Genomic DNA, 14,522 nt, shown 5'->3' with positions numbered 1-14,522 from the left:
TAGGATGACTTTTATTATGTGTTGCTCTCTCATTAGGTATTGCTATGTATTCAGTACTTGGCTCTGTACATATATTCCGAAATTATCAGTGCTTTGTGAGAGTGGTAGTAACAAGTAAGAGTGTTGTAGGATTGTATGACGACGACCAAATGTTCAAAAAAGAGAAAAAAACTTGAAAAGTGAATGAAATTTTCAGCATAGTGGTTCAATGAAAAGGCACGTAAATTATAATGATAACATTCGTTCACAGCTTGGTTACAAGTCATCTATTTCTATGCTCTGAATAACGAATTATTATTACGTTTCATTCCAGCTTCGTCTTATGAGAGACATTTTGAAACGTAAGGAAAGAAGAAAAATTGTCAGCAAAATATAACATGTATCTGCAGCGCCACATAAGTTAATACCTCCTGCTTGCCGTGAACAATTTTCATACTTAAAGAGGACGAAAACATCAACGCAGAACTGATGTGTGCGTAATCCATAAAGCGAAATAAGTACGATAATTAACTGCAAGAAATACCAGTTTCATGTACAGGATAGATGATTTTGCATAGAGTCTTGTACCCGAAATCTTTGAGGAGAGTTGTGGAAGCCTTCGACTTCTTCCACCCGTTACTGGTTGATTTTCTGGTGCTGACTGACCACACTTATGGTAAACCCGTTCCAGTACAGCTGACTTCTACTTTTCAAAACAGAGAAGTCTTTTTTTTTGTTTTTTGGTGTTCAGTCTTCTGACTGGTTCGATGCGGCCCGCCACAAATATCTTGCAACCTTTGTCCTCTATTTTTTGCTGGATGTATTCCACTCTCTGTCTACCTCTACAGTTGTTGCCCACTACAGCTCCCTCTAGCACCATGGAAGTCATTCCCTCATGTCTTAACAGATGTCCTATCATCCGGTCTCTTCTCCTTATCCGTGTTTTCGAATTGTTCCTTTCCTCTCCGATTCTGCGCAGAATCTCCTCATTCTTTACCTTAACAGGCAACCTAATTTTCAACATTCGTCATTAGCACCACATCTCAAATGCTTCGATTCTCTTCTGTTCCGGTTTTCCCACGGTCCATGTTTCACTACCATACAATGCTGTACTCCAGATGTACATTCTCAGAAATTCCTTCCGCAAATTAAGGCCGATATTTGATATTCGTAGACTTCTCTTGGCCAGAAATGCCATTTTTGCCATTGCTAATCTGTTTTTAATGTCATCCTTGCTCCGTCCGTCATTGCTTATTTTACTGCCTAGGTATCAGATATCCTTAAGTTCATCTACTTCGTGACTATCAATCCTAATGTTAAGTTTCTCGCTGTTCTCATATCTACTACCGTCTTTCTTCGATTTACTCTCAGCCCATACTCTATACTCATTAGACTGTTCATTCCGTTCAGCAGATCATGTAATACTTCTTCACATTCACTCAGGATAGCAATGTCATCAGCGAATCGTATCATTGATATCGTTTCACCTTGAATTTTTATTCCACTCATAAACCTTCCTTTTATTTCCATCCTTGCTTCCTCAATGTACAGGTTGAACAGCAGGAGCGAAAGGCTACATCCTTGTCTTACACCCTTTTTAATACGAGCACTTCGTTCTTGGTCGTCCACTTTTATTATTTCCTCTTGGCTGTTGAGCATATTGTATTTGACCCGTCCCTCCCTATAGCTTTTCCCCCACTTTCCTCAGAATTTCGAACATCTTGCACCATTTTACATTGTCAATCCGTTTTTCCAGGTCAACAAATCCTATGAACGTGTCTTGATTTTTCTCTAGTCTTGCTTCCATTATTAATCACAACGTCAGAATTGCCTTTCTCGAGCCTTTACCTTTCCTAAAGACAAACTCATCGTCATCTAGCGCATCCTCAATTTTCTTTTCCGTTCTTCTGTATATTATTCTTGTAAGCAAATTGGACGAATGAGCTGTTAAGCTGATTGCGTGATAATTCTCGCACTTGTCAGCTCTTCCTGTCTGCGGAATTGTGTGGATGACACTTTTCCGAAAGTCAGATGGTATGTCGCCAGACTCATACATTCTACACACTAACGTGAAAAGTGCCACTTCCCCCAATGATTTTAGAAATTATGATGGAATGTTATCTATTTCTTCCGCCTTATTTGATCATAAGTCCTTCAAAGCTCTACCAAATTCTGATTCTAATAATGGGTCCCCTATCTCTTCTAAATCGACTCCTGTTTCTTCTTCTATCACATCAGACAATCCTTCCCCCTCATAGATGCTTTCAATGTATTCTTTCCACCTATCTGCTCTCACCTCTGCATTTAGCAGTGGAATTCCCGTTGCACTCTTAATGTTATCACCCTTGCTTTTAATGTCACCGAAGCTTGTTTTGACTTTCCTGTGCTAAGCCTGTCCTTCCAACAATCATTTCTTTTTCGATTTCTTTACATTTTTCAGGCAGCCATTTCGTGTTAGCTTCCCTGCACTTCCTATTTATTTCATTCCTCAGCGACTTGTATTTTTGCACTTCCTCCTTTCATCGATCAACTGAAGTATTTATTCTGTTACTCATAGTTCCTTCGCAGTTACCTTTTCTGTATCTATGTTTTTCTTTCCAACTTCTGTGATGGCCCTTTTTAGAGATGTCCATTCCTCTTCAACGTACTATCTACTGAGCTATTCCTTATTGCTGTATCTGTAGCCTTAGAAAACTTCAAGCATGTCTCGTCATTGCTTAGCACTTCCGTATCCCACTTATTTGTGTACTGATTCTTCCTGACTAATGTCTTAAACTTCAGCCTGCTCTTCATCACTACTATATTGTGATCTGAGTCTATATCTGCCACAGGGTACGCCTTACAATCCAGTATCTGATTTCGGAATCTCTGTCTGACCAAGACGTAATCTAAGTGAAATCTTCCCGTATCCCTCGGCCTTTTCCAAGTATAGGCTACCTCCTCCTCTTGTGGTTCTTGAACAGAGCTTGTTACAGAACTCAATTAGTCTTCCTCCTCTCTCATGCCTTGTCCCAAGCCCATATTCTCCTGTAACCTTTTCTTCTACTCCTTCCCCTACAACTGCATTCCGGTCCCCCATGACTATTAGATTTTCATCCCCCTTTACATACTGTATTACCCTTTCAATATCCTCATACACTTTCTCTACCTCTTGATCTTCAGTTTGCGACGTCGGCATATACCTGAACTATCGTTGTCGGTGTTGGTTTGCTGTCGATTCTGATAAGAACAACCCTGTCACTGAACTGTCCACAGTAACACACTCTCTGCCCTACCTTCTTATTCATGACAAATCCTACTCCCGTTATGCCATTTTCTACTGTCGTTGATATTACCCTATACTCAACTGACCAGACATCTTTGTCTTCTTTCCACTTCACTTCACTGACCCCTACTATAGTTAGACTGAGATTTTGCAGTTCCCTTTTCAGATTTTCTAGTTTCCCTGCCACGTTCAAGCTTCTGATATTTCACGTCCCGACTCGTAGAACGTTATCCCTTCGTTCATTATTCAATATTTTTCTCATGGCAACCTCCCCCTTGACAGTCCTTTCCCAGAGATTCGAACGGGGTCTATTCCGGAATCTTTTGCTAATGGAGAGATCATTATTACACTTCTTCAATTACAAGTCACATGTCCTGTGGATACACGTTACGTGTCTTTAATGCAGTGGTTTCCATTTCCTTCTGCATCCTCATGCCGGTGATCATTGCTAATTCATCTGCCTTTAGGGGCAGTTTGACACCCCTCGGACAAGAGAGTGCCCTGAACCTATCACGACCCCTCCGCCCTCTTTGACAAGGCCGTTGGCAGAATGAGGGTGACTTATTATGCGAGAAGTATTCGGCCGCCAATGCTGATTATTAATCAAAATTTAAGCAGTGGCGGGATTCGAACCCGGGGCCGAAGATGTTACCCTAGAACACGGGTACAAACCCAACAGGGAAGTAACTATCTGTATTACTCATCATTGTTATACGCAGATAAATCTTCTTCTTCTTCTTCTTCTTCTGTACTTCATCAGTTAGAGTATATTGCCTCTTCCGGCTTCAAAAAAATGGCTCTGAGCACTATGTGACTTAACATCTATGGTCATCAGTCCCCTATAACTTAGAACTACTTAAACCTAACTAACCTAAGGACATCACACAACACCCAGTCATCACGAGGCAGAGAAAATCCCTGACCCCGCCGGGAATCGAACCCGGGAACCCGGGAGTGGGAAGCGAGAACGGGCTTCAAAATATACCTGAACATCGTTTTCTTGGTCTTCCCAAGTATCTTGTTCGCTTAGGCCTGTAGTACAACACTCTTCTTGGAATCCTCTCCATCGACATTCTGTCAACTTGCTTTTTACAACGGCTGGTCCCAGCGGAGGTACGACTCCTCCCTCGCGCATGGGTGTGTGTGTTTGTCGTTAGGATAATTTATGTTAAGTAGTGGGTAAGCTTAGGGACTGATGTCCTTAGCAATTAAGTCCCACAAGATTTCGCGCACATTTGAACATTTATGTGAGCTTTTTACAATCATTTTGTATTTTACAATATCTTCTTCCGAAGAGTTTATTTCTGATTCTTCCCTTATTTTTCCATTCGAAATTTTATCTAAAAGTGCCTATCCTTTGACAGTCAAGAATGTCATTTCGGCAGCTTGTCTTGTTTTTATCAGCTTTTGTCAATGTCCATGATTCAGATCCACGGGGAAAAGCAGGCACAGCCATTAATTTTTAGAAATTCATACTTGTTTCCTTTTTAATTTTAGTTTTTGGGCTTCTATTTATCGTACCGCATGTTTCTGGAACGTGGGTAATTTGTTTTTAAAATCCTTTTCATATTTGAATCGGTGAGTGCAGAAACCACTTCAGTCACAAAATGCGAAAAATCGTTTTCGATGAAAAGATGCTCAGAAAGGCAAGACGTATGTTGAGTGCAAGAACCACGTTAGTCTGTTGAGTAGATCCGTAGATACAGGGTGTTTTTTTCGAACGCTGAGCGCAGAAATAACATGAATCAGTGACTGACGTGGTTTCTGCTCCTACCGCTAGATCGCATGCCTCTTTTAATGAGCATGTGCCATGTGTTTACCAGCCTAAACAGCTGCTTTTATCGAAGTATTTGTTTTGTTGATTGTTTTCAACGTGCTCCAAGTTCGTGCTTAGCATTGCCTGTTCTATGTTCAATAAGTTTGTACCACAAGCAGCGAAAGTGACCATGAAACAGCTCCTAAGAAGAGGAGCAGAAATGAAGAAAACATCTAAGAAACGTCGTTAGAACCTCTAAAGTTCGTAGGATTGAACACATCAACTGGAAAGGGCGTCTCATCCCATCTAGAACAACAGGTGCCAGTTTCGAATATTTCGTACTATACAGAGGAGTAAAGAAAAGGGTATGTAAGAAAGTGTTTATCTCATTCTAAGGCATTACTGAGGGCAGGGTTCGAAGGCTTACTGATCTCCTAATAAAGGGTAAATCACCTCAAGATAAACGAGGTAAAAATCTCAAGAAGAACATAATTTCTGCCAAAGTTTGTTCAAAAATACATGAGCATATTTCATCATTCCCCACCAAGATTATCCACTATGCCACCAAAGATATCAGTTATCTTGATGCCCGCCTTGATGTTAAAAAATTCATTCCTTGTTTAAAGAAAAGTACCCTCATTTGGATGTAAAATATGAGTTTTTTCTTACAAATTTTCATGACAACTTTTTATAACAGTTCTGACGCTCACAGGTACATACCTGCATAAAATGTGAAGAACTTGAGGTAAAAATCAAGAGCTCCTCTATTGGTGATACAGCTAAAAGGACTGCTCTTGCTGAACTTACTATCCACAAAAGACGAGCCAAGAAATTTTACAATAAACTTCGAAGTGTCACCAAGTTATGTGCGGAATGTGAAAACACAGTCGCACTTTCATTTGATTTTATGCAGAATCTCCCCCTTCCAGCGATCCCAGTTCAGGACATATTTTACTTGAGGAAACTTTGGGTGAAATGTTTTGGGATAATAAACCTAAAAACAATGAAATCTGAAATATTCGTTTACCACGAAGGAGTAGCCCACAAAGGAGCCAATGAGATATGCAGCATGCTATTGAAATACATTTACACTAATATTCCATCAAATGTTAAAATCTGTATTTCTTTTCCGATGGCACCTGCGGACAGAATCGGAATCACACCATGATAAGATTCTGCCTTCCTCTTGCAGATACAGGGAGTCTTGAACAAAGGTTTCATTACTTTCCGGTTCGAAGGCATTCATATCGTCCAGACGATCAAGAATTTGGTGTTATTAAGAGAATGATACGTAAAAATGATCGGATATATACACCTGATGAATATGAAGAGTTGTGTGCTCAGTCCAGTAATAACTTTCAAATCGCCAAGCTACTCACCACTGACGTAAAAGATTTTGGTGATTGGTGGAAGGAATATTACACAAAAAACCCTACACCCAGAGAAAGCCGAGGGAGGAGGGTGCCAAAAGAAGCAAAATTCAAGTTTGGTCCCGGCTTCCCGGAACGTAGGTATTGGTTTTCCTTCAAGTATTGCAGCCTACCCATCAGGAAAAGTTCCAGTCAACAAGAAAATGGAAGACATCAAGAAGATCATAGTTCATATTCCTCAAAACTTCAAAGCTTTTTATGATGCACTATTTATCTGGCCAACCATTGCATATGACAATCATACGTTGGTGGAGAATAATCTATTTTAAGAGCGTTTTGCTTTATTATATTCCTGTTTTCTGATAACTTTGCAATAGGCCTACTGTAACTTCATTTTGATATAATATGAAAAAATATAGACTTTAAATGAGTGATTACCTTTTTCCAAGTTTTCAGCTGTCTGCAAAAACCAGTTGAGCGCAGAAACAGCATAAGACCGGATCAAATTTTAAATTCTCCTGAGCCTAATTTATGTTGAAATTAGGAAATTTTTGTATGACAGCAGCGTAAGTGCATGCTACTACAGAGGGAAAAAACGGTTAAAATATCTGATTATTTGGAAGAGTTATGACGTTTTTTCTCTCTCCCCAAAAATTTCTATTTTGTGACTGAAGTGGTTTCTGCACTCACCGATTCGTTTATAACTGACGTATGTCCCTAAGTAATTAAAACACGTAAGTTGTTCTAATATAGTCTCACTAATTACAAATGAATCGGTGAGTTTGAAAAGGAGTGATGTCCCAGAAAGTAAATTTTGCAGGTGACACAAAAATTTGTTTTACTAAGCAGTGGGTTTAAGCTTTGTGTCGTGATGGAGTTGCCACGTAGTAGTTGGCCCCAGTGTGAAACAGTATACACCTTTAAAACAGATTTTAGCCGTCGAGTGTGTTCAGAAATACAGTTTGAATGTCCTGGCGATGACCCCAATTCGAACCTGATTATTTTGATGAGGCAACCAGCATTCTGTTTGCATGGGACTGGCTGTGTTACGCAAGTTTATATTATTCATATTAATTACAGCAATAAAAGAGTTTGTTATGAGTATACAAGTTTATTCATAATGCATTGAAAACACAACCACAAGCAAATTACAGCAAAACAGACAATGATGAGATTCTCCATCCTTCGCTGGCCACAGGCAGATACTGTTATAAAATTGTTTCTCATCAGGTATCTGTTGCAGAATTTTCTTTACGTAATCCAGTGTCTCCTTTTTCATTGAAACAGGTCCACTACAACAGGTTGTTTGCGTGTACATCCTCTGCAGCAAGCATAGAAATACTTGTTTTGTAAATAAAAGCGTCCTTTCTTGCTACCGCTTAATTTATTTTTCCCAGACGTATTTCGCCTTTTTCTTGTTCTAAATGATCATCAGTGGAATCTATAACGATACAATTTTGTTATTTTTAGATTATCAAACAGTTCACGTCGCGATTTTTTATGTAAAAAAGCAATTATTTACGATCTGCTGAAGTGCGTTTCTTCTCAACTGGTTGCACTACCACTTTATTACCAACATATAAGTACAATCTTGAGTTCTGCCCTTTTTCACACTGTTCACCATCTTTCTCCTTCTTTTTGTGGTGTACCATTCGTCTTTGGCCACTCGATATAACTGTTTCTTCGATCAGAGATTTTAACAACGTAAATATTGGAACGTCATTACGTGTTTCCTCCTCTTTGGTATGTTTACCTACTTGTTGCCAACCTAACGAAAGCCGGCCGAAGTGGCCGTGCGGTTAAAGGCGCTGCAGTCTGGAACCGCAAGACCGCTACGGTCGCAGGTTCGAATCCTGCCTCGGGCATGGATGTTTGTGATGTCCTTAGGTTAGTTAGGTTTAACTAGTTCTAAGTTCTAGGGGACTAATGACCTCAGCAGTTGAGTCCCATAGTGCTCAGAGCCATTTGAACCATTTTTGAACCTAACGAAGTATATGCTCAAAACCAACTTCTATTCGTGATGTTTATATCGTGTGTGTTTATGAGAGAGAGAGTGAGCTGAAGAGTGTGCAAGTTGTTTTTTCTGTGTGTGTGTGTGTGTGTTTGAGGGAGGGGCTGGTGGTTTGAATTGTATGGTGTTGAATATGAAAGCACTAGCTGTTAGGGAGTGGCTGTAAGATTTGGGGACAGCTGATTTGACTTTTCGTTTCAATGTTATGTGGACCGGTTCATGGGTAAGTGAGTGAAAAGATGTTAGGTGGTATTATTATTATATTGGGTGCTATTATTATATTAATCCTCTTTGGGGGCGTTGTTCTATTATTTTATCTATTAGTGTAAACAATGACTTGCTTGGGATGTGTACTTGATCATTAAACAGGGGTTTCCTTTCTGCTTTGGTTTTCTGTATGTGGTAATTTTCTCGTAGGAGTAGGAGGTGTTTTTTTTATTGTTGATTCTAACTATATTCATGTCTTCTTCTCTAGTGGTAGGTTTGTGGCCACGTTCTCTTCGGTGTTCTGCAAATGTGAAGTGGTTTGTCGCATGTTTCCAGGCTCTCATGTGTTCCTTTTATCTGACATTAAATGTTCTCCCTGTGTGCCCTATGTATGTGCCTTCACAAGTGTTACACTGTAGTTGATATATACCTGATTTCTGGTATATATCTCTGCTTTTTGTCAGTTTTGGGGTGTATTTTTGTATAGAATTGTCTGTTGTGTATGCTAAGTTTACTCCCTGTCTTTTGAAAACAGTGTCGGAAGAAATGGTTGTATAGAGTGGAAAAAGAAAAATAGTACACCACAAAAAAGAAGGAGAAACATGGTGAACAGTGTGTAAAAGGTCAGAACTCAAAATTGTACTTATATTGTGGTAATAAAGTAGTAGTGCGACTTCCAGACCAGATGAGAGGAAACGCAGATCTGCAAATCGTAAATAATTACTTATTATATAAAAAATCGAGGTGTGAACTGTTTTATAATATAAAAATAACAAAAATGTATCGTTATAGATCCACTGACGATGCCTTAGAACAACAACAAGGCGAAACACATCCGGGAAAAATAATTATTTACTAAACAAGTACATCCACTATACACCTGTTTATACAGACTGGGCTCGTTCCCTTTTTCTCAGCACTCATCCAACAAGTACTTCTGTTGTTGGTACATGACCCCTTGTTATACCAAACGATGCGTACAAATATAAAGATCAGATACCTCCCGTGAACGTGATTTGAAAAAAAAAGAAAAAAAACCACTGTCACTCCTTTTCCAGTTCATCGATTCAATTTTGGTTCTAACAGTATATTTACTTTTGAAGGCCATTTTTACCTTATTTATGCAGATTTAAAAATTATGATTCTTAAATAACTTCTGTAACATATATACCGCTCTTTGAAGTTCGTCTTCAGTTTTACGTATTACAATCTGATCATCACTCAAAAGCATCGTATTATGTGTAAAATTTGGTGCAATAGAAATACCTCTTTTAATTTAATACGAGTACATCCTTTCTCTAATCAGATAGTCTATATTAAGTGTAAACAATATAGGAGACAAGCTACAACCCTACTACACCTTATTTTATATGTATCGTTTTACTATATTTTCTGTTTCCGACGTGCACGCTGATGGTTGTGTCATTATATATATTCATTTTAATACTTTAATGAAGTGATTCGGACATCGTCTTTACTTCATGAATTCCATAATTTTTCCCTGCTTACCCAGCTGAACCCTTTTTCATAATCAATAAAAACTATATGAATTTCAAGGTTATATCCCCTTTCCTTTTCTGTTATCTGCGTAACTATAAAAGTGGCATATGTGCGTGATTGTCCCTTTCTTCTTCTTCTAGTAATAATATGTATGTGACGGCTCATACTTTTTTACTTTATATCCTTGCACTTGTTTTATATCCTGTATTCAGAGGACTTATTCCCCTATAATTTTCACAAATATTTAGCACATTTTTTAAATACAAGCATAACTTGAGCATGTGACCAGGATCTTGGAATATGAGATCCATTCCAACATCTATTACATAGATTCAGAAATCTCTGATTTAGTACTGGACTCCTATATCTCAATAATTCTACATTTATGCCATCTTCTCCTATAGCCTTCCTATTCCTCTTTTCTTTTAATGTTGTTTGCAATTCCTCTAAGATAATGGGATCTACATTTCTTTAAATAGACCCATCGCTTTGTTCCTCTTTTTCTGGGTAGTTGTTAGAACGCAAATCTCTATAATTGTTCTTCTTCCATTACATTTACATTTGCTACATCTCTTCGTTCACTAGCTAGATGATTAAGCATTCTATAATTCTTGGTAAGCTTTCCTTAAAATATTTTTCGCTTCATTCAATTTTTCCTTATATATTTCTCTTGCTTCGTCTGTTTGTTTTTGTAAAGCTCGTAGATGAGCTAATTTTTTGTCTTTTATTGAGTTTGCAGTTTTTCATTGCATATCCTTAATCCTTTTTTCTTCCAGTGCTTTCTTTTCTTACCTAACACTAAGTTAGCTACAGTTCCTGCAGCTTATATGGCACATTCCATTCCTCATTAATATATTGGCTAATTTCTTGTCCTTGTAGGTAAGAAGATAATCGTCTTTGATATAAAATTTTTACATTATCCTTTTGTAATAGTATGTTTTAAACACTTATTGAATCATTATTTCGTGGCTTTTCATTTTCTGCCACCTTGTTAGGAGATGTATTTTTGATATGAGCAAATAGTGATCCGTTGATGTATCACTTGTTCAGTGGACTCTTACATCTTTTACTTTCGGTGAAAATCTTTTATTCGTAGTGACTTAGTCAATTAGCGATCTATGTCCCAAGTAAAGTTATGAATGTCTTTTCTCCTAAGGAAAGTATTCGTTATCATTTATTTGTTAAACACTGTAAACTGTCTCAGCTATTTTTAAAATCATTTCGGTTACTTGACTGGTAAGCGCCATCAAGTTATTCATGACACGAATGTCAAGATTTTTGAACTGGGAGTATCTGAATGCATACAGCACTTAAACTGTTATATTAAATGTTACGTACGATAATTGTACACAAGGGAGTGGCCATGGTTAAATATTTTAAGCTTCTGAGCAGGAGAAACAGATTAACAAATATGTCATTTGCTTCCCAGTACACAAAATAGCCTACAACAGACTAAATGAAGATTAGAAAAAAAACACTTTATCAAACAAATTCGTAAAATATAACATATGGCAGCATATGACAAAGAGAAATTTAATAACGTTACAAATCATCTGAAGTTACTGCTCGGGACTGGGCTAACTGACCAACCACTCCCTCTTCCCATCCCAAGATTTAACTATAGGTCTATCCAAAATGTTGCGATCGTGTTAGTGGCAAGACCACAGTTGTTGTAAGTCCGGAGGCGAGAACTTTTGTCATTAGAAACAGAAGCAACCACCATCCCCTAAACGTGTGACTTATCGAAATCAACAGCAGTCCTTCACTGACGCAAAGTGCCAACCGCACAAACTACCCTGCTGGACTCACGGCAGACAAGCAGCTCCCCTTTCCCTCTCTCCGTTCACAACCATGGAGCGATCTGCTTCCCCCTCCCTGCCGTTTTCCAACTCTCGTCTTCATCGCGATGGGGCCTAGCTCTTAGCTTCCCCTCAATCGCCGCCAGAACGCACTAACACCCGTCTACCACGCACTCATGGACAAACCACGCATCTAGGTGAAGAATCGATAAGCAGGGAGCCGAAACGGCTCAGGAGGAAACCTCGATCAAAAATAGTGCGAGTCTGCAGGCAGCAAGCTAATTACTAAAAAGCTTTATAAAATAAACCGGATGTACAACAACTAAGATGACTGGCAAGAAAAAGAAGAACGGCTTTGGAATAGGTCATAAACTGCTCTTGGGAATTTTGAATGTTTTTGATTTTCCTGTTAAGGAAACAGTGCTAATTAAAGAATTAAAGGACACAAAATCTAATATAATTGTTCTAACAGAAACGAAAAATAAACTCAAAGGAATTCAGTATATAGGAGACTACACATTATTTAATGGTTCAAATGGCTCTGAGCACTATGGGACTTAACTCCTGAGGTCATCAGTCCCATAGAACTTAGAACTACTTAAACCTAACTAACCTAAGGACATCACACACATCCATACCCGAGGCAGGATTCAAACCTGCGACCGTAGTGGTCGCGCGTTTCCAGACTGTACCGCCTAGAACCGCTCGGCCACCCCGGCCGGCCACATTATTTAGGAAATAACAAAGAGCAGTTAGTGTAGTTGCAGAAATTATTGATAAGAAGTGGTCCAATAAGCCACAATCTTACACTTTCGTAAATGAAATAATACCAAGCGTTACATTTAAAATACATAGAGGTCACTTCGTTGTAATAGGAGAATATGCCCATGAAGAAGTAAAAAAGGAAAATAATGAAGAAGTCTTTGAAGAGCTAAATAAATAAATATGTAAAGAGAGATTGCCTTATATTATCAGGAGTTTTGAATTCCCGAGTTGGTAAAATACCAAATAAAGATGTTGTACATACCTTTGCTCAAGATACTTTGAATGATAATGGAGAGAAGATCAGACATTCATGAAATGCATATTTTATCAGCAGCTGTTTCACTGAAAATCTTAAGCATCAACAGGTTTCTCTCTGAGACCATCATCAACTAACATAAATTAAAAACATTTGAAGTAAGTACATCTCTCAAGTCATTATTTGACAGTGGCTACATCTCTGGTTTTATAAGATGTAATGAACTCCAGTACAGTAAGTTCTACACTGGACATAACACCAGAGATGTATCCATTGTCAAATAATGACAAGAAAGGTGTATTTATTTTAACTATTTTCTAACCTTAAATTCCTTGATAACGGTCTAAGACCGAAACTGGTTGATGCTTAAAGTTTTCAATAAATCATCAATGGTCATGTCTGTAATATGGTTCTTGCGTGTACATGTGTAAGCACATATTGATTCCCAGGTTTTCGTTTGAATTTGTGATCGGTTATAAGTCAGCGCGCCGGGGAGGCCTAAAGTGCTGAAACCTGCGATACATTGTCCAGTTCTTGTTTGTTAATCTTGGTCTTTCTATACTATATTTAACCTTGTTATTTCAGTGCATTGATCCGTGGTTTGTATGCGAGGTAGTCACGTCATGGTTAGCTTTGTCCTAGCCCGGACTGGTGGCTGCGCACCAGCTGACTAACTTCCTCTACGCGTTTTCTTCCCTGTTTGGTCTTTTTCCGCTTCCGCTGACCGAACGGAATTTGACTACAACGCAGACAAGTTGTACCCGCGCTAGAGGTTCCGTGGTCCTGTGTTGGGTCGCAAAACATGGCACTAACCCACGCCATATGGTCCGGAAGTTCTGGGATAAAAATTAAGTTTCTTACCGACTCTTTTTCAGGTATTTAGGCATCAGCCATTGGAGACCAAGCACCCGAAGAGTCCGCTAGTCCTAAAGGATCAAGAGATCAACTAATAACTTAGGTCATTACTTTGTAAGCCCGCGGTCCAGTCCTTCCCGTGTGGTCACCTTTCACCTCTCCTAGAGACGTTACCTCCCGTGAGGTATCGAACAAATCTTTGTCCCATATAGAAAGTAATCGAGCTTGTGATTAATAAATTAAAACCTTACTGAAATGGAATTCACTGAAACTGTCAATTCTTACTTGCTGATCACCTAGATCCTAAGGATGGGAAGTACATACTTTATTTCTTCAGCTTCTGCGGACCATTTGGCAGACAGGCTGTTTTCGTGTATACAGTGGCTCTTCCATATGCGATTGATTGGTATGGGAGGGGGGGAGGGCAGGTTAAATTTTCTTTGCGTGAGGGTTCTGACTATTGGAGTATCGAGTGCAGAAAAAGTTAGAAATCATACTAGACTACAGAAGCCATCACCCGAGGCTCACATATAATGTTCATTGGCTAAACCAATTTTCACAGTCATGTCATTCGCAATAGCCCATATAACTCCTTAGCCGTGGTCGTACAGGTCTCCTCAGGAGACACACGCTCCTATCACATACTCGGCGTTTTATGGGCTATTGAGAATAACTTAACTGTCGAAATCTGATTAGTCAATAAACAATACGCGTGAGCGTTGACTGATAATCTCTGTAATCAAATTTAGTGTGGGCATT

At 38.9% G+C, this 14,522-nt stretch overlaps 1 protein-coding gene across 1 annotated transcript in view; it reads right to left on the bottom strand.

Annotated features, from left to right (window-relative positions):
* Positions 1-11,941, bottom strand: part of LOC126222920 (estradiol 17-beta-dehydrogenase 2-like) — a 189,705-nt gene extending 177,764 nt beyond the window's left edge. Inside the window, exon 1 of the mRNA XM_049942193.1 lies at positions 11,898-11,941. Coding sequence (XP_049798150.1) covers positions 11,898-11,941 — 44 coding nt within the window. The remainder of the gene's footprint in view (positions 1-11,897) is intronic.
* Between the last annotated feature and the right edge of the window lie 2,581 nt (positions 11,942-14,522).

The sequence above is a fragment of the Schistocerca nitens genome, chromosome 1 (assembly GCF_023898315.1).
Source record: "Schistocerca nitens isolate TAMUIC-IGC-003100 chromosome 1, iqSchNite1.1, whole genome shotgun sequence".
In the NCBI taxonomy this organism is placed as follows: domain Eukaryota; kingdom Metazoa; phylum Arthropoda; class Insecta; order Orthoptera; family Acrididae; genus Schistocerca; species Schistocerca nitens.
The sequence above is the reverse complement of the archived record's forward strand: the minus strand, read 5'-3'. Positions and strand labels throughout refer to the sequence as shown.